Raw genomic sequence first — 21,322 nt, 5'->3', positions numbered from 1 at the left:
GTGGATGCAGTACACGGCTTATTTCAGAGCAGAACGGCAGTCCCCACAGCCTGACGATTAGCAGACTGGGCTGAGACACGGGTGACCAGAGACAAGGCAAGAGCAACAGAGGCGCCAGGGCAACAGGACATCAGGCAAGAGAGAATCCAAAGCAGGGCTTAATGGAAAGTCCGAGTCCGAGTCATGGCACAGACCGAGGTCAGGAAGCAAAGGAACACATGAGGGCAGAACAAGGATGTGGTCAGGAACAAGCCAAGGGTGAAGGACCAGGAGGCCACACACAGGTGCAGGTATCTTGAGCAGGATAACAAGGCAGAAGACATGGTACGGCAGGAGCCGGATGCAGCCGGGATCAGGCAAGACGCAGGAGCTGAACCACATCTCGCAGGGAGCCCTGAGTTATTGAGGCAACACAGTGAGGCAGGATGCCTGGGCAAGGCGACACAGAAAGGCCAGGACCAAGAGCAAACAGGAGGGCCTGTGCTGCTGAGGCAACATGGCAAGGCAGGAGACAGGGAAGACGCGGGCAAGGTGCAGACGCTGCAGCAGGCACTGTGGTGCACAGACCAGTTCCAGAGGGAAGAGTTTGCTCTTCTATAGCTCTTCCCTGAGAACTCCCAGCTGGTGCTTGTCTGTAGACTTGAGAGCTCCAGCAGGGTTTGGGACTGATTCTGTGAACAAAGTGGTGGTACTCGTAGTTCTGGTTCTGGCCACCAGAGCAGCCCAGATACTGACAGACTGGGAAAAGTACAAATCTGCTGGGAAGCAAAGCACATATTCTCAACATCCCCCGTTTCCCAGGAGACTTTCTGGAAATCTGACAGTACAGAAGTTGTGGGAGCCATGCCACAGAGGTAGGTCCTGGTGGGGATCAAAAAATGCCCCCTGGAAAGCTGCATGCGGTCACTAACCTGCATGTTACCCACCCATGGTTAGAGTGTTGCATCAAGATTTGGGAGAACTGGGTTCTAGTCCTCACTGGGTGACTGCAGTAATCAATGACTCTCAAGCCTATTCTACCTCCCAAGACTGTTGTGAAGATGAAATGGAGGGGGGGAGGGGAGACACCTTGGCCTCTGTTGAAAAAAGGCTGGATATAAATGTAACAAATATTATCTTAGGTCATGCATGGACATTTTTTTAGCCCTTAGGGCCACACATGGTGCAGGATAGTGGATTGCATAAACACACAATGCACAAGGAAGGGATGGGATCCCAGGAGACAGAGTTGTAAACCTCATCCCCTCCCCAGGGAGCCCAACTGGAATGGCAGTGCAGAAAAAGCAACCTCACTGGTTGGAGGAGAGTGTGTGGGATGTCATTCCCAGAACACAAACTTTCCCTACTCAACTGGGCTTCTAACAGTCCATCAAGCAGCTGTTTTTTCAGACTGTCACAAATTCAAATGAGCAGGGGGTGGGGTGCACCTTGGACATCTTTGGTTGGCCACAACAAGGGCTATATGCAGACTGGAAGTTGTTAACCCTTCCGCAAGATTAATTAACCCTGGAAATGACTTTTCTTTCAAACAGGGTATAGAAGCATGAGTTGTCATAGCTTACTCACAATACGGGAAATTAGTTTTATGTATTGGTAGAACATTATAAATGTGCATGGCCCTTTACAGAGTACAGGGGCCTGCCCTGAGGAATATGCAAGGGTAAACTGGTAAGGAATAAGGAACCATTTTGGACAGTGTGCTTATGTTCCATTAGAAATAGTAGCAATAGGACATGAGTACCAAGGTTTTCAGCAAGAGAATTATAAAGGTGGGTTTTGAAGGGATTTAAGGGAAACAAGAGATTGCATCTTGTAGGCCAGCCATACTGAGCTTCTAGCTTGCAAGGTCCCCACTCCAGGTCCTATCAGAAGACATTGTTCTTTTGCTGATTCTACCTCATCATGGATTGTGGCCCCACTGGGGATGAAGACTGAGACCTTTCTGCAACTTCATTTAGTTGTGAACAGTCCTGATCTTCATCCCCAGTGCATCACAAAGGGATGGAGACCAGGCTTTCTCTGCCACTTAGCCAATCAGTAGCGGATTTGGATTGAGGTGCATAAGTGGTTCTAGAAGGGTCTGCATTCCACAACAGCTTGCAAGCACTGCTGGACCTCAAACTGGCTGGTGAGTAGCATCAGCAGACCAAGGTGCTTCTTACCACCTTTGGCTGATCCACCTGCTGCAGTCTTCTCCAGCGGAAGCAAACCTTGTCTCAGTAACACATGTCTCAGAAATGTCCAAGTTAGAGTCCTGTAATGAATTACCCTTAAACTTCCCTTCCCTTAAAAAGTACAAGTAGTGAAGAATGCAGCAGCTAGAATAATTGAGAAAGCTAGGATGACACCTATTCTGTGCCAGGCACACCAGAAGTCCCATTTCAAAGTGCTGCTTTTAATTCAGGTGCAAGGAATCTTTACTCCCTCAAGAATTGGGGACCACATTCCTTCAAGAGGTAATTTAGCCAGATCTGACTGGCACTGGCGGATGGGTCAGGGTCACTCCACATGGTTTACCTTAAAATCACTTCACACATTCTCTTTCTAAACTTGGTGCAATTAATCTTAAAATAGCCATCACCCCACACTCTTTTCCTCTCACCACCCTCCCTCATGTGAATGGATGAATAGATTCAAACACCCATATCCATCCTTCCTGACTCTCTCCCCCCCCCCCATCCTTTCACATGCATCCCACATGCACACACAATGCCTAAGAGGGATGCAGGTTCTCTAAATTTGAGATAACATGGGATGCAGGTTCTCTAAATTTGCTGCCAAAGGTTTGGGACCATGTCATCTGCAAGACTGCCTCTGCACAGGTGAACCTCTCTAAATTTTAAGAGCAATAACTGAGGCCTTGTGCCCTGGTCCAGTGGTGAGATGTAAGGTTACTGAAACCTCCTCCAACCTGAGGCACGCCTGATATTTCAGACTACAGTTTTGTTCCCAGGATTCCTGAGCATTGGTCATCCTGACGGGATGATGAGAGTTGCTATCCAGTTCATCTGGGTAGGGGAAGGCTGGGATAGTCCTATACCAGCTATATGACATTTTGCTAAATGTGTAGGTTAGCCCCCAGTAGCACTATTCCAGGTCTTCAGCGCCTTGCATTTCAAATACAGTGGTACCTCAGCTCATGAACGCCTTGGTTCACAAACAAATCATGAACAAAAATTTCTGAAAAATTTTGACTTGGAAAGCAAACTCTGCTTTGGGTGGTGACCAAGATCGCAGCCATGTGTCATCGTCCCCCCACCCCCGAGTGGTAAGATGGCCACAATCACAGTTGCTTTCATGCAGGGAAGGCGTGCGTGATCAGAGGCGCGCTGCTGCAGGAAAGATGGGCGTAGCACAGCAGAGCCGCGGGGGAGATGGCCGAGATCGTGCCTGTCTTTCCTGCAGGAGCGCGCCTCTGATCACGCATGTCTTTCCTGCACCAACGCAACTGCGATCACGCCCATCTCTCCCCCCCCCCCCCCCCCCCCAGCGCACCGGGATGATGGGCGCCTGCCGGGCTGACGGGTGCAATCTTGGTTATGCTGGGGAGGGGGCAGGGAGATGGCCGTGCTTGTGCTGGGGTGGGGGGGGGGGGAGATGGCTGCAATCTTTGCTGTTGTCACTTTGCTTCACATTTTTCTGATTTAAAAAATGGTTACAGAACGAATTAACCTTATTTACATTGAACCTTATGGGGAAATTTAACTTGGCTCACCAACAGTTTGGGTCACGACCAGAGTCCTGGAATGGATTAAGTTCGTGAACCAAGGTACCACTGTAGAGTACACACAGTCGGCCTCCTGCCACCACAGTGGGACATCCTGGGGAAAAACATACTTCCTTTTGCCAGGGCAATTTCTTAAATAGGTTTAGTTGTGGGGAGCTCTCCCATGTGATCACCGATGTGTGGTCTCAAGAGATACGATCCCAGGAAGGCTGTCCTACTGCTACTTCTGGCAAAGTCCTTTAGCCCTCAGAGGTGAGTTGTGACAAGCATGCTAGGTGTGAGAGATTCAGGACTGTTTCAGCTGCTACAACAGGAGAGACTTTCAATGGTGTGTGTGGATGAAGACTGATAGATCCAGCAGTCTGAGACACTCCTTGCAGTTTCAATCAGGTGGAAGGACATGACAGTGACAAAGGGCCCAGCATGTCAACCCACTTAAATTCCAGGGATCCTTTGACAGAAGCCACATAGCACTGCTTTCGATTCGTACTTCTGCTATGTGAGCTGCGCACTGATGCTGCTCTGAAATTGAATGGTTTGTTTTATATTGTTACTGGCAGCTCTGCAGAAGCTGCAGAAGCCATTGAGACTAACCTTGGTCTTATCGACTACACTTCCTTTGTCTGTGTTTACAGTATTTTAAATTGCAGATCCCTTGCAGATCCCTTCTAGATTATGGGTCATAGAATACACTTCTCAAACAAGGAATGGCTTTGGCCATGAAACCCAGGCCCAGCACCCTTCCCAATTTCTGTGCAGATAGTCCAATGCATCTCCACTAGGAAGCAAGTCCCATTAACGTCAAGTGGGTCTTACACCCAGGGAGGCTTGAAGACAAGAAAACAACTGAACATCTCTGTGGTGTGGTTCATGGGGTGCAGTTACATCTGTGCTTGCCTCTAACAGTCAACCAGCCACACAACAAAATGTAGGTTGTATGGGGTGATTCTGCAGTAATATAAAACGGGTAAGCTTGGATCCAGATTTATTCTGGTTCAACTGTGCTGGTAGAACCTGATTTACCTACCCTGTTCTTCTTATGCCATCCTCCCCAGCCCTCTGAAAATGCTACACAGACTCAAGAGATGCTATTGAATGGGGCTAGCTGTGCTGCGGAAGAGGGATCCCCAAAGCTCAGGTGGAAGGACCGTAATGCGAGCATAGCCTTTCCTCTTGTGGAAGAGAGTTCTGAACACATCCTCTAATTTAAGGCCAATGTGAAAGTGGCTTTTGATTACAATGAGGAATTGGGCATGAGGTCAACGATATGATGCCACCACAGGCAGGATTCCATCATTCTTACAATCTTAGGGATACTTAGAGTAGAGCAGTGCCAATGCCAGTCAGTACTTACCTTATGGATGTTTTCACTAACTCTGCAGCATTCGTCCTTCAAAACAACAAAAGCTTCCCTGATCTAGGGACATGTTTTCCTCACAGGTTTTTGGGTAAATATTGTATAATGCAGTAACAACGAGAGGACCAGGGCAACCTCAGAACTGACAAGAGTACATGTGCCCACTTTGCCTTGCTCTAAGAACCTGCTGCCTATCTGGGCTTCCTGGCAATGTGGTAAAATAGCCAAATCTGTGCTCGCCACACATGACATCGGATAGGCAGGGCACATGCATCCAACCATTCCATCATTTCCAAACTGGGCACAAGCCATATGGATAGTCATAAAATCAGACTGGGTTGATTTCAATGGTCTTCCTCCAGTGACAAATACAAACCACACCTGCACCTGCCCAGTGTCTGACTGGTCAGTTCATGAAGCCACCATACACATGGAAGAACTAGGTCTGTGCTTGCAACATTGGAGACTGCAGAGCCATTATATTATACTTATATAATGGCTGTGCAGTCCCCAATGTTGTCATGTGTAAAACAAAATTTGCATTTGTCTGTGATGTGGATCATGCAGCTTAACTATACCTCAGCATGTATCTGACATTCATCCAGCAGTGTAGGTCTCCCTTCCCCACCCTGGTACCCTCTAAATGTTTTGGACAAACCCCAGCATTCTTGACCATTGCCCATCCTGGCTGGGTCTCATGAGTAATTCCAAAATGGCTGCTGCAGGGAGATTAACTCATCTTAAGTATCATATGAATAAACAACATTAGAAGGAAGTTGGAATCTAGGTAAGGCACTCAGTGGAGGCAAAGTGAGGAAACTTAACAGGCAGAAAAAGGCTTCTATGCATGCAGCCAATGCACATGAGTTTGCTTATGTGAAAACCCCATCTCTTTGTTCGTCTGGGCTCCACTAAAGTAGCTGGATGAAAGACGGAGATTTCATCATCTACAAGTTGACCCATCCAAGGTGCTTAAAAGTTGCTGTGCTATATAAAACTTTGAATTTTTCAAGTACCCTTCAGGTAAATCAGTACCACTATTCCAATGTGCAAATGAAGAGATTGGTGCAGGACAGGGGTGGAAGGAAAGCAACTTGCCCAAAGCCTCCATCATTCAAAGCTGATGAATCTGCATGTTAAGCAACCAATACTGCCCCACAGGCCCAGGTTCCAACTTAGATACAAAAACATTTCATGAAGGGAAAATGGTAAGATCATTAGGGCCTTTAAAGTAGGAAAACTGGATAGGTTGGTGCGGCTCATTACAGTAGCTTGAGGGGATAGATAGCTGCTGGACACCATTCCTTGAATTCCTCTTGGCTTGCTGAGTCTGGACACCTCACCTTCTTGTTAATACAGTGGACTTCATGTGTACACACAACAGAAGGATTTGCACAACACAAGCCACAGTAGTTTCTTGGGCAAGATGATCTGTCATGTTGTCCAAACTTGGTTGTAGTATTTCAGAATGATAAGTTTGATTTTTAGAAACCATGATAAGCAACAATGGCTTGTTCTATGGCTTTCACACTTCACCATGGTTTCTTGTCATCCAATCCTGGCATCGTGGTTTCCAAGGTCCTGGTATGCAGCAACCACAGAGTTCCCTAAAAAGCACGGCAGCTGCAGGAGCTGTTCTAGCCATCCAATGCAGGATTGAATTCAGGGGCACTGGCTGATGGGGTATGTACTTACTGTGGAAGCACAGAACAAGGAGGGTAGAAAACATGCTAGCATAGAAACAGCTTGATTGGTAGGCACATCCAGGCAAAAAAGTACAACATGGAATTATACAGGGTTGCCTGTCATAATGTGTGAACCTAGCTATTGGTTCAAATTCAGACACTTGCTGATTCTAGATCACACTCACCTAAAGAGTTTCTCTATTCCCTATAAACCTTTCACAACCGCAACAAATAACTAAACCTAGGTTCAAATCAAGCCATACCTCCAACCCCAGTTAACAGTATGTCTTTCTAAATGCTAAGAATATAGTTTTTTAAAGAAATAGCTCCTTGCTTCTGCATGACTTTGGATGTCATCTCCAGCCCAAGATGTGTCCTATTGTTATGTTCTTCCCACCATGTTGGAAGTACACGCATGGTGAAATATGCCCAGATGTCACTGTAGGCAGAATGTATGTCTTCTTAACGTCCCTGTTCCTTAACCTCTTGCCAGAAAGTTATTCCCTAGCAAAGTGTTCCTACATTTTTCCTGTCCCTTTTTTGGGTCTGGTGTCATATTCTTTCGTGCTTTCTTCTGCAGGCTGCTTGAAATTTCCTGGTACAGTATTTTGCAGTGCTTTCAGGGAAAACCCTGAAAAAACTGAATGGTTGGTCTATAAAAAACACAGCTGTGCTTCCTTTTTCTTGTGACCTTCTGGCCTCTTTGCTCATTGTAACAAGCTTTCTTGGAGTATCACAGTGAATCAGGCAAGGGATGGAACAAGCTGTCCTAGTGCATACTGGTATCCATAGAAACACAACTTTGTGAATAGCTCCATGCAAACTTGCTTCCTCAGAAGCAGCCAGCCAGTTGCAGGCTGTGTTGGCCATTCACATGGCCTTTGCTACAATGACCTGAAATACCTGCAGAGGGTGAACAATCACAATAAAAAGGCCCCAGAACAAAAATAATGATATAGAAGAGTAAGGCCTCAGGTGACTTCAGAAAAAGGACTTCTGAATTACCTAAAAAGCAAAATTCTTACAGGTGAAGACTACATTAAAGTGTATGTACTAGGGAAAGCATGGCTTAAGTTTCTACCTTCTTTTACATTTTGTGACAATCCAAACATATTTTGTAGCATGTGTCATACAAACCTAATCAACACAAACAGCACTAACATCAGTAGTAATTACTATGTCAACTGGAAAACCTGGATGAAAGCAGATGGAGAAAAGCAGCTGCAGTAGCAAAGATGGCTTCGCCACAACCCTGTATTCTTTTCAGTTTTTGGCTTGCTATAAGCCTTCACAACTCTGATTCCAGCCCTTGTCCTTAACCTGGGAGTGACTGCCCCAGGGTCCCACTCCATTGCCAGGCTTGATGTGATTAACCATCTGTCTACATCAAAATAAGGCCACTCCCATGGCCAAGCTAGAGCTAGTATTACAGAGATAGAGCTGTAGCATCAACAGGTTGGCAAAAAGACTCAGAGAAAGAGAAGAGGTCAGTGCTAGGCTTTTTTTTTTTTTTTTTGGCATCCCAATCCCAAGTATGACCAAAAGCCTGTGGGGCAGGCCTGGAAGGATCATGTACTTGGAAGTGAAGCAGAATCCAGGAGACAAAGCCAAGTATACATGAGAAGAAGCATAACAGAGGATGACAAGAACAGAAGGAGGTCCTGGATGACATATGCACTAAGACCGTCTAATGATCCCAGTGAGAAAGGGAACATGAACGATGTCATAGAGAATGTAGTGCTGCTTTTGAGTGTTTGAAGCAGATGTTATAGCCTCAAATATTAAGCTGAACACAACAGGACACAAAGGAAGATTACAAGATTTCATAAACAAGTTGCTATGGTAAAAAGAACAGATTAGGGAGGCTATGAAGATGGAAGGAGCTAGTGAATGAATAAGACAAAAAGGCTGAGAATGAAGCATTGCCACAGAGAAGCACAAAGGCTTACATCATAAGTCAACAGAAGTTTTGAGAGTTTGTTAACATTGGGCGGGGTGCTGAAGGGGAAGGGTTAAGAGCAGTAGAAAAAAATAGCAGCAGGAAGGCTGGTCTGTAGATCAGCTGGTGAATTCCATGAATTACACTAGAAATAAAGGAAGCGTATATTCATCATCATCTCATCTTGCTGTGGAAAGCAAGGTCCAGTTATTGCATATTGAATAAAATTATGAGGAAGAGGAGGACTGTGTAAGCCACCTTGGGTTCCTTGAAGGATAAAAGGCAGGATATAAATATAATAAATAAATGGCAAAGACTGATCCTCACCAGATGACTTGTACTTCCTACTTGAAATGTCTAGAATAGGGATTTGTGGAATTTTAAATGCTTAGTTGCACCATTTCTTTTCAATAAATATTGAATGCAGCAAATGTCAGCTGCACACAAGTGTAGGTAGGCAGGACAGAGATTCCTGTTCCAAAATAACATGTCTTGAAACTCCAAGAGTGAGCCTTTTAAGAAGAATATAATAAAACATTTATTGCATAATTTTGATGATGTTGCTTGGATACCTTTTGCCTGTGTGTTTGTGGCTTATTTGTGTAGTCACAGTAATCTCCAGCCATCACAGCAAGGGGTACATGTGAAAAGGACTACCAAATTTATTAGCAGGAATACACCTCCATTTACAGTGTCTGTAAAATGCTACCACGGAGCTGCTTTTTGCTGACACGCTGCATCGATGTATATTCGACAGGGCTTCTTTTCCACATTGTCACAAAAGAAGTTCTAAACACATGTGCAAAGCCTCCCAGACAGTTAAAAAAATATAGCATAGTGCTTCCAAGGGCTTGAAGTGCCTCTGGTATGACAGAGATCATCCCTACAATTCATTTTGACGTGTTTGGAAGCATGTCTGTAAACAAACAAAACTGACACATCAGAGGAACCAGTCTTCTGGGTACAGCACCTTAAATCTTGAGTTAATTTTAAGAAATGTCATGCCCATAGTACCCTCTTCACTGGTGAGCTCCCTCTTCCTATAAATAAGCCCAAAGGTCAATAATTTCTTTCCACCAGGGAAACTGGCCACAAGCCCAAAATCACTCAATGCAATGGTGGCAAAGATGGCAATTTATCTAGGAATTCTGTACTCTGCTGCTCACCCCTCTAACTATATGCATTCCATGTGTTTCCGTAAGTACAACTACCAACTCCTATTTTCATTAGGCAAGTTCCATTGTATTTACCAGGGGCACAGGTAAGAACTTAAAGAACTAGTTTAAAGGTCCAGAGGTCCAGAGGATACAGATTTACATAAAATTTGAATATGTCATTTATATAATAGATTAAAATTTTGAAATGATTTCAAAAAAGGCAAGCCAGATTAATTTCCCATCCAAATCACCTCATTTATAATAACTTCTTCAACTAATTTGCACCCCCAACCCAGATCAATTAACTGAGTCTCTCTTCAATTAATTTGTCCCTGATTTATCCCACCCACAATGGATCTGGTTCAAAATCACTTTTTCTTTTCAACACTTTTTCTTTTCAATGTATAATTGCCCCCATTCAGTAAATCAGTGATACCACCACAAGTACCACCTCCATACATTAAATTCAAATGAAAGGGAATGAATGCAATTCTATTTGAGTGGGTGGAAATTCTGACATGAGATGAGATGGCTAGGCAGGTGACATTTCTTAATCTGACAGAAAGGAATCAGGAAGCTGACAGCTTTGTTGCTGCTCTCCCTGTTGCTCCTCTGCACAACTGGAAACCCAGAATCTACACAACCAGGAAGGGAAAAGACAGAAAGTGCTGAAACTCAGTCCCATCAGGCAGCCATTTCTGCTTCTGTATCACAATGTCCTTGGATTCAGAGACAAGAGAAAATCCCATTGTTTCCTTGTCTAGGGGTAAATTACAGCCAGCCCCACACTGACAGAGCCACTGAGGCCACTTGCTGGCCTGGGTATGAAGTTGGTGGCAGGATTCCTCCTGTAACTACACTGAGTGCAGGAGGGATGGGAGAGCAACTGGCCTCCTTCTCCCACTTTACCTCCCTGTAGTCTGCAGCTTCCTCTTTTTACTTCAGCCTGGCTGTAATACTGACAAAAGAAGTTAACTGATTGGTGGGAGGGAAGATGGCTTCAAGTCTTCCTGGACTGATGAAAAAAGTATTCAGAGTGTTCAGAGGTAAGCTAAAGAAGGAGACAGGTTTTGCTCCCCTCCTGCATGCCCTCAAATTTAATTGCAAAAGTAGACTTCCTTGCCTTTTTTAAAATACCCAAATCAAAATCTGGTTTGGCCCTGAATGGACCTGGGCTTTCTTGGGCTGGTAGGGGGAGGTGACAGACTGGTGGACAAAGATCCCAATAATGGATCCCCCTGAGATTGACAGCTAACACTAGTTTTCATCCATTACCTTGAAAAACATGCTGACATACATATCTGCAACACCCTGTAGAAGAATTCAACTTGAACCCTAAGATGCTAGAACAATCTTGGAAGTGGCCGATGACTGAGTAGGTGGAACTACACCTGTGAGAAGCAGTGTCCTGACTTCTCTCTCACTTATACTTTCCACAATGAATGCACACAAGGTCTAAATTGAGAATACAGTGGAAGGGGAGAGAAAGGTTTTTTTAAAATACTGTGAAAAATGCATTATTGGAATGTCACATGATATAAGAAGTCCCTAGTTAGATCTCTTTCAAATGCTTTGCCAAATGCCTGAAAAATTAAAACCTCTCTCTTCTGGATGCAGATGACTTTCCAATAAAGATTTAAGTTCTTGATCCGTAAAACATTCAGAGCTGTGGAGAGGGAACAGGAAATACTTCACAGGAACAGCAGGGAGAATATCTCTGTATTCATTCATTCATTGGATGCTGCTGGACTAGATAAAATCCCTGGGAATTCTTGGGCTGCATATAGAGCTCAGGATCAAGCCTGCAAAGAGGAAAGTGCCTAAGGAATTACTCCAGAGAAGACGATCAGTGATTAAGAATGTGTATGCTCTTATTCCCATTTGGTGTAACTCCCCTGAGCTCTGCAAGAACCACCAGATACAGTACCTCCATTTACAGCTCTATTTACAACCCACAAAGTACTTTTTTAACCTGATACTTAAGAATTCCAACATTCATCAGTGAGAACACAGCAACCACCTATTAGAAAAGTTCTCCAAATTAGATATTGCAAGTGAGCCTGAAGGGTCTGTCATACCAAAAATGCCATAATCCTAATCATGTCTTCAGGAAGAGCTATTCTTTTACATATAGCTTAAATGCCAGCAGAAGAAAATATCAGGTTTGTGTTCCCCCTCAGCAAAATAGCATAGAATAAATCCAACTGTTTGTGAACTTCTGTTTGTGAAAGTGCTTCTGACCCAGTGGATGCCTCCACTAATAGAAGAAGAGAGGAATTTTTTACTATTTCTATTTCTTTCCTAAACCTTCCCTATGCCCTCCTAACTCTATTCCAGAGGGTTGGAAGACCCCTCTGAACAGTGTGAGAGGCACTGAAGAGGCCTGCAGGGACAATCAGGGAAAATAACTTCCACCCCTCTTGCATGGGCAGAGCCTTCCACTGGGTCAAGGATTCCTTCCCCTTCCCAGTGAAAGGGAAATACTGGATACACCCTGCAATTATTGTGTCCAACACAACTTCATTTATCTCTCTTTCCGGAGAGACATACCATTCATGTAAGGTTGCAAAATATATGGAAGTTAGTATTTACATAAAGCTTACACTGGCACAGAGCCATACTGGAAGGTTTCTGAAAGATGGAATTCAAGTAAATGAGATTCAGGTCATGGGGACTGTAATATTAGCATTAAAAATGCTAATATTAACACTGTGGGTCTGGGCAGGCAGCTCGAGGACTACAAAATAAAGCAGAATTCCTTCTTTGCCCACAAAAGGGAAGGTCTGAGGGCAGAGAACAGAGCCTGCCCTCAGATTCCTGTTCCTGCACAGTGACAGGAAGGCCCTCTGATGGCTGAGAGGATAAAGTGTTCCAGAGCATATCAAGAAAGGCTCTGAGCCTCTCCCATTCCATGAACATGTCATTAGAATACGGGAATGACAACACAAGTTGTGCCCCACCACACACACACAGAAACACTGCCCTTTTGGCAGGTGCTTAGCAGGACAGAAGAAACAGCAGTTCTGCCAGCATGGATTCTTCCTCTCCTTCCCCTTGGACTGCTCTTTCCACAATCAGTTTTGTTTATATATGAATTTCCAAATATCCTGATGTACATTCTGTTGATCCAGGAAGAGAACTACTGCATGGTAGTACTAAAAATGGAATCCTGGAAACTTTTCTTTAAAGAAGACAACAGTGATACATTGCCTTCTTTGACAAAGGCAATATGTGAAAATATGTAAAATTTTCCAGGAAGGAGAAATGAAATCTAGTAACTGACCAGTGATGAGTCTTTGGCAGCAGGGGAAAGGGCATCTTCTAAACTCAGCCCTACTTTCTTCTCACTCTCTTCCTTAGGCCTACAATAAACAAAAAACATTGGTCAGTAAACTTTAAATATATTTTTTAAAATTGTTTATTGTTCTGCCTGTTTTTTTATATTTTTACTCTGTAAATGTTCATGTTTTACAGATAATAAACCAAAACCCCTTATAATTAGAAAGCAGCAAAAAGAAAATTTAAATTTGTTATTTACAATCATAGAAAAAATGTTTATTATAAATAGAAAACTTGGAACTGAGCCCCAGACTTCCAAGACAACCAACCTTAGTAAGAGCAATATTATTTTTCCATGTAATCAGAAGTGCCACACAACCCATTTCAATAAAAACCAGTTTGCCTAAAAAAAATTTTAGCAAGACACTGGGAATTAAAATGTAAAAATACACAGTTCCCATGACCACAAGGGGGCAGCATCTCAGGCTTTCCCTCCGTTAAAAAACAAAAGCAAAAATACCTGCAAAGAAGATCCCACCCAACAAAAACCTCCTCCCTTAATTCAGAGGATGAACTCTGACAAAATACCAGACAGCAGAAACAGAATCTGGCCACACCCACAGCATAGGGTAGAAACTACAAAGGTGCCAAAGCAGTTACACAGGGGAAAAATACTGAAATGATGAAATAGTTTGAAGCAGTATTAGACAAGGATGTAGAAAGCAACAAAGTGCGAGTCTAGAACAAGGTGTGTGTGTGGGGGGGGGGATGGGGACTGAAACAGCCTGGAACCTGATCTGAAGAGAGAGAAGCTGGAATGTGATGCTTATTTCTGTACAGATGTTTTAGTATAGAGCAGATTTGCACAGCATCTCTCTAATGTAGAAAAGAAACACTAATATTTCTGTAACAAATTACAACATGTACAGCAACCATTGTAGCTAACATTCATCAGAGTTGATTAAATCAGATCCTCTTCCTCATTAGACTTTCAGTCCTGATCTATCTACCTATTTCATAAGAATCACTGGGCTGAATCCAAAAACTGCCTACCAGGGGCAAAAATGCGAGACTTCTAATGGGGCAGAGGTATATCACTGGTGGAAATGAGGGGAGGGATTCTTTGCTGACTCCCTTTCCCCCTACAGTCGCCTTTGGGAAGACCCTCTGGAACAGTGGAAGAGATGGCATGGGGAGCAGAAGAGGAAGAAGGAAGCAGTGCAAAATGTCCACTTTCCGCAGGGCTTATCGTGTTTTCAATGGAACTCCACTCTGGAAATGCTTCCACTGGTGAAAAAGAAGCCAGTTCCAACTAATATACCTTTTCCTCTACAGATCAGAAAGCCCCTGTGAGGAGAAGGGAATTTTTGCATTTCTGGCAGGGAAAGAGTTAAACACCAATGCCACCACTTCCTCCTCCTCCTCCTCCTCCTTTCAGAGTTGCTCTGAATATAAAAATAAATGGGGAAAAATAGCCACAAAACTAAGTAAGTTGAACTAAACTTGCAGTTTGGCCCATATGGTTTTTATACATAATTGCCATGTAAATGTTGGTAATACTCTAACAAAATTTACAACTATATAGGAAATGTATTAAGACGCAATGTAACAAAAGTATTCTGGTCTCCACATTCCTTGCATGATACAGTTTCAAATACTGTTTTGGCAAGACCCTCTAAGACAAAAAGCCCATAGGCATTCCAACTATGAAATTTATGTATTATTTGCATCCTGCATTCTCTCCTTTTATTATTATTTCTGAATTCTTTAGCAGTTACACCCTTTAATTAAAATATTTTTCCAAAGTGGCACCCATTTTCCAGAAATAGAGAAACACAGAAAGAGCAACAAAAATAGAATAATTCCTTATTAAAATAAGATAACGAAGAAACAACACTTGTCTCAAAGAGTCCCCAGTACTTTAGTCATGATTTTTAAAATTTATAGTCTCCAGAAAAAATACCGAAAGGACATTATCTGCTTATGCTCACTGCAACATCAGCACAATATAAGCTACCCTGTATATAAGTCCAAGTCCTTACTGTTAATTTTAAAAAGTATGTTATTGAGACCATTTATATCCTGGGTCAGCCATTTACTTAACTTTGATTTAAAAAAACAATTGAATGTAGAAATGGACTGAAAATAAGTCAGAAAACTAAACACTAGGACGGCTAGCTAGCAATGGCAACTAGTCCTGCTACCTATATGGTACCTACGGTATAAGAGGTCTATGTATACGGGTTCCTGAGGAACATGGACAGCAAGTGCTGTTGTATTCATGTCCTACTTGTGGGATCCCATGGGCAGCTTGTTGGCCATTGTGTAAATAGAATGCTGGACTAGATAGTTCTTTGGTCTGATCCAGAACCGCTATTATATTCTGGGATCAGCAATGATGTTTCAAAAAATGCTAGATTTTCACTCCTATACTGTGATGATATGACTGTATTTCATCTATATTCCTCCTTATGTTTTTGTTGCAAGGAACCCAAGCTTACATATTCCTCCTCCACCCCATTTTATGCTTGCAATAACCCTATGAGGTGGGTTAGGCTGATAATGTGTGACTGGCCCAAAGTTACCCAGTGAGCTTCACGGCTGAGTGGAGACCAAAACCCAGGTCCCCAGTGCAATGCTTTAACCACCACACCACACTGGCTCTCTCCAAGATATGGAATATAAAACAGCACAGATTAAAGGTAGGTATTTCTGCTCTTCATTAGGGTCAGTAATAACCCAATAATACTTAAGGGGTTTAAATTTATTGTGGCAGTTTCTATTTATTCATTGCACAGTAAGGAATTTCATATATTATAACCAAACACTTTTTAAAGATTTATGCTAGTCCTACCAACAGCCATGAAAAGACCATTTGATCAGCACATGACTTACATACATGTAACCTACCCTGTCTCATGATCTGGCTCTGGTTCAAAGTGAAACTTCAGGTCTGTGGTCCTAGCTACTTTGTGCTGTGAAGGCTCCTCTAGGATCTTTCTCTTCCCTAGTAATTCAAGCTGGAAAAAAAAAGATTTTGTTACATTTGGGTTCTTAATAATACAGCTTTTTGTTTGGCAGGTTGGAAAAGAGGGGTGGAACCTCATTCAAAGCATGCTATTACTGCTGTGGCTTCTTTCTCATCCCCAGTGCTGTGCTCCTCTTGCCCAACTCTGTATTGACCATTTGGCTTTTTCTGCAATTTTCCCAACCTCGTTCCACTCTCTTTTGTCATTCATACTGCTGTATCATTTCTCTAGCACTGAGCCCTAGCTTTAGTAAGAACGACTTGTAGGCCCAATGTGTTTCTACAGCAGTGACCCCAAGGCCTCTGCCAACCTTCTTTCCTGACATAAACACCATTCTTTTTTTTTAAACCAAACATTCTGTAGAAACATTTCAGGTGCCCTATTTCCCACCAGTTCTAACATAAATGTCCACTGTGATCTGAATATGCTGCCTATAAAATGCTGAAAGCCTCTTCCTTCCACGAACAACTTACTGTGGTCAAACGCTCCAGTGCAGCAAAACGCTCCTCCCACGTGGTGGTGGATTTCTCAAAGGCCTCGTGCCTTTTTAGTAGTTTCTCCACACCATCCACAGTTTGCCCATAATCACCACTGGACAGATACGGTTCCTTGGCAATGAGCCATGCTTCAGCCACTGAGGCATCTCGGGAAAACTGACACACCTCCAGCACTATTGTGTGTGGGGGGGGGGGGAGAGAGAGAAAACAAAAGAAGATTTTAACCACACTCAGCACCTGTAGCTGAAGAGTCAGAGAATGAAGGCATAGCATAGAATTTAAAAGTTCCTTACAGATTATCTTTAAACCCTTCCAAAAGTAAATTTGGGCACTATTTCAAGCTCAGATGTAAGTAAATATGAGGCTACAGCAGCCCTTTCCATTAATGTTCCATCAAAATGTGATTGATTTCTTTTCTGCCTTTACAACTGAGAGAACCTTAGACTGCCTAGAGAGAGAGCTTCTGACTGGAGAAAAAGCAGGATACAAATACATAAGCAAATAAAATAAATATGTAATGAAATACATATGGTAGTCAGAAACTTGAGAGTGCTAAAACACTCCTCCAACATTCAAGAGATACACAGACCTTTAACTTTTAGGGTCAGGTGAGACATACACATCACATGCAGTTGGGTTTAGTTTTTGTCTGCTATGGACAGTGGGTGTATGTTGGCAATTATTGTCAGTACTGTCAGGCTAACCTTCTTCCTCTGCCCCCACACTTACCAGTGCTGCAGTTCCCAAAACTGGCCCCCTAAATTACTGTCATGTCTGAAAGAGAAGCTTTCACTGAGCCCAACTGGCAACTGGGCCACCCCATGCAGCTAACTGTAACTCAGTCTTTCAGCAGGGGTGGTGACTGTGGTCAACAGGGTAGGCATGGCTTTCCCTCCTGCAGGGAAGAGTGGACTTCTGAATAAAACCCCCCTCCCACCCCCACTTCAGCTTGTATTTAATAGGGAAAGTTCCCTAATTAAAATTCTCAAATCTATACCTGTGGCTGTTACACACATTCGTGCAGGAGTGATTGATGCACCCATAAGAGTAACTCTGGGTGGGGTCGACATGGCTGCAGTCCAGAAGGCAGCCATCCCACTGCTTTGCCATTTGGGAGAAAAAGTGAATTCTGAAACTGTGTAAGAATCATGTTTGGCCCACATGAAAATTGTTACACTGTACATTGCCCTGTAAACACATAATCTTAGGCACCGATATTATGGTTAGGCTATCATGTGCCACAGGTGTCACAGCAGAGGTGCAGAAACTGTCAGTCGCACATAGTGCAGTAAGAAGCACATGGAAAGTCATTTGGAACCTGTGCACATGCCCAGAGAGAGAGAGGAGGGGCTACAGAGGAGGGAGCAGACAATGGACTGCCCGATGGGTTGCCAACACCTGCCCAAATTCCATCAGGTTCCACCCACCAATCTAAACAACATGTAGCAATACCAAACAAGAAAAAAAATCACAGAAAGTGTAATATAGACAGTCCCTTACAAATTAAAATGCAAAAGTAGTGCTAGGAGGGCAGGATAAAAGCTCTGTCTAGAAGTACCCGCAGTGCAAAGTGATATTGTAGATTAGTAGTATGCAGTTTTGCTTCCTATTTGCATTTAATTGGCTTCTGATAATTTTCAAGCCAAATATTTGCGAATATTATCTCAAAATATAGAGTGTGTTTATACTTAAATATTTTAATATGAAATCCTTGGTCTTGGATGGAAGATTTAGAGGGATACCTTATTCCAAAAGACTGTGTCCTTGTGGCTCAGAAGAAATCAAACAGTAATCCATATTTCTGTATTTTTTAAGCAAGATATCCAAAATGAATTAATTATCCTATTAATGACTTGGTATCCTGGAAAATCATCTGAACACTATGCCCACTTTCACCTTTCTGATACCGAAGAATTTGTTACAGAAATTATAGCCAAATACTTGCAGAAGGAGATGATATGATACAGAATATAAACTGACAAGACCATTGGTTTTGTTTTGTACTTATAGAGATAATTGACTGATGTTTTAGGATTGCAGGCCATGTGCGTCCTCCTTTACCAGAGGTGGCATCCCTGCATACAGCAGCTGCTGAGGAGTTTCAGCTGCACATTCAGGAAAGAAAAACCAAGTCATGGTGGCTGCTTCTTCCCACTTATGTGTGCTGGTCACACATTTGCTCATTTCTGTTAAAGTAACTTCAGCAGCCATGTGTTTCTATGTCATCTGAAGCACCCTGCAACCCATGGCTTGTTCTAGGCTTCCAGGGAGGTTTGGAAGCCATTCTCACTGTTCACTCTTGCCAGTTTCAGATGACATAGCAACCCAGGAACCTACATGCAGTGAAAATGATTATGGAAATCATATGAGTTACAGGTGGCACATGCAGATGTGTGAAAGCCACTGCAGAATATTTTCCTTCTCTGATGGTGCAAAACTGACTAATCTAAATATTATGCAACAGGGCTCATTGTGCAGGGCACCTATGTACTTAAAATTTCACAGGACCTGGAATGACAGAACTCCTGATAACTCCAAGTCCATGAAGAGAAGCCCTGCTCAGATAAGAGCTATTTCTAGACAGAGGGTACCTAGCACTAACAAAAAGAAGGCACGGAGCAACTATTCCATATTTTTTCTGTGGTAAAGACAGAACTAGTAACAGAAAAACATGGGGGGCTTATGGATGGAAGATTATGCTTGGATTCCCATAAAATCCAGTGACTGATGCGAGGCAATGGCATAATAAAAGCCTTATCTTGAAGCAACCCAGCTCAGTGGGCGAACACCACATGTGGTACTCACACAACCGAAGCCAGTCCCAGCGCCTGTCCCACTTTTCTACCATCTCTCTCCTCTTCTCTGTCAGCTGCTCCAGCTTCTCTAGGATCTAAAATAAAAAGGGAGGAAAGGGATATTATATTTCTGCCACAAGTTTCATGAATTTGTGAGAACTTGCTCTATTTAATGATAATATTGTTTTTCTTTTCAAAGCAAACAAAAAAGAACTTCAGACAGCTAACATATTGCAATGTGCATAAGCTAGTATATGCATAGACTAGGTTACATTTCAGGTCAGTTTGCACAATACAACCGCCCATCCTGTGAATAAGCTAAGCATGGGCTATTCATTTCAAGAAACAATTCAGTTCTTTGGCAAACTAGCTGCAGTTGCTACTCATCTGGGGAAGCACAAGCAGGGGCTTGCAGGAGCTGCCTCCTGCACTTCTCTGGACAAGTGGGAATGTCTCCTTTGAGCTCCATAGTTGCACTCTCCCTCCCTCTCTCCCTTTTCCAGCACCCTATGGAGCACCAGGAAAGAAAAACTGAAATACACTGAGGATGAGGGGGCAAAGGAGCAGAGGTGAAATTTCGATGGCTGACACCGCTCAGCAGAGAACCAGACACTGCCATTTTAATGTTCCCGTATTTCCCCCAAAGTAGCTTTGCTACATCTGGGGCACTAACAGAATGAAATCCTGCTCCTTTAGGCACTAAGGAAAAAAAAATAATAAAGGGGCTAGCAACAGCATCGTTGGGCCCTGCTGGAGTCCTGGCATCTGCCAACAACACCTAGTGCTGACACTAGGCCAAAGGTCACACCACAGGGAGGTGCATCCCCCCCACCCCCCATCTATGGATGGAAGCAGATCCTGTCTTCCAAGCAGAAAAGTGAAATGAACCACTGTTTGGACAATGCCACAGTGAGAGAGGAGGTGAACAGACACAACATTCCACCCAGGCTCAAGGCCAGGGGAGGATCACCTCACTCCCAGCAAACCATGTCCACTGCCCAAATCTCTGGGAAACTAGAGAGGGGAGTAGGCATTTCAAGTCTAGTGTAGGCCCTCTCACACACTTATGGTGGCTAAGTTTCTTCTGGAAAATCCTCACCTCTGTAGCAGCATGGTGTTTGCGCTGCAGCAAAGCTTTGCCAAGATCAATGCAGGTGGTGAAATTTTTGTCCCTGGTATCTATTTCAGATTTTATGCTCTGATGGTATTTCATCAGAAGCTCCACAGAGGAAACATCCCTGAAATGTGGAAGATAGTTGAGAAATCAGGAGCAGAACATTCCTAAAACTGAACAATTCTCAACAAGGTATCATTCAAGGTTAGAAAGTTCAGGACTGCTTTTTATGTTATGTTTTATGCTACAGAATAACTCCCAAAACTTATTCTGAATGGTATGCAAATATTTTGTCTGACCAAATCAATAAATATAACAAATTACCAGCTTCCAGCTGGACTGTAGCACAAAAATAGCACTTTGCAGGGGTTCTGAAAATATCACAATATAAGCAGCTATTAAGGATTCCATCACCAAAGCCAAAAAGGCATTCTTCTGGGTCTAGGTGGGAAAAGAAACAAGACAAGAGAAGTCTATTCTATTCCACCTCATTACCTAGGTTTCTCCTGGGTTTCAATCTGCCGGATCACACTCTCCATCCAAGAGATGAGGTCCCGGACCATACTGAAGAAACGGAACTTCTCTGCTGTATCAACCAGTTGAGCCCGCCGCCCCTCACAAGCACTGAGGAGAGCCTTCCAGGCTTTCACCACCTCCTGCTCTTGCTTCTGGATAGTGACTGCCTTTTCCCCAGCATAAGCTGCCTGCAGACGTGCTGCCACCTCCTGGAAATTTTGGACCTG

General features: G+C 43.4%; 1 protein-coding gene across 6 annotated transcripts in view; it reads right to left on the bottom strand.

The window, feature by feature from the left end:
• The window catches only part of SPTB (spectrin beta, erythrocytic), a 128,183-nt gene that overhangs the window by 9,824 nt on the left and 97,037 nt on the right, over positions 1–21,322 (bottom strand). For 5 of the 6 annotated variants that reach the window (XM_044438242.1, XM_044438241.1, XM_044438244.1 and 2 more), the window contains 6 exons: positions 21,075–21,319; positions 20,565–20,703; positions 19,476–19,560; positions 16,647–16,843; positions 16,055–16,164; positions 13,149–13,227 (listed from right to left, as the gene is read on the bottom strand). In XM_044438242.1, the coding sequence (XP_044294177.1) occupies positions 13,149–13,227; positions 16,055–16,164; positions 16,647–16,843; positions 19,476–19,560; positions 20,565–20,703; positions 21,075–21,319 (855 nt within the window). Of the gene's footprint in view, positions 1–9,346; positions 11,668–13,148; positions 13,228–16,054; positions 16,165–16,646; positions 16,844–19,475; positions 19,561–20,564; positions 20,704–21,074; positions 21,320–21,322 lie in introns of those variants that run through there. The other variant, XM_044438245.1, reaches the window with a different exon arrangement.

This window comes from Varanus komodoensis, unplaced genomic scaffold (genome assembly GCF_004798865.1).
Source record: "Varanus komodoensis strain SLA01 unplaced genomic scaffold, ASM479886v1 scaffold32, whole genome shotgun sequence".
In the NCBI taxonomy this organism is placed as follows: domain Eukaryota; kingdom Metazoa; phylum Chordata; class Lepidosauria; order Squamata; family Varanidae; genus Varanus; species Varanus komodoensis.
Note: the sequence above shows the minus strand (reverse complement) of the source record. Positions and strands in the feature narration are given on the sequence as shown.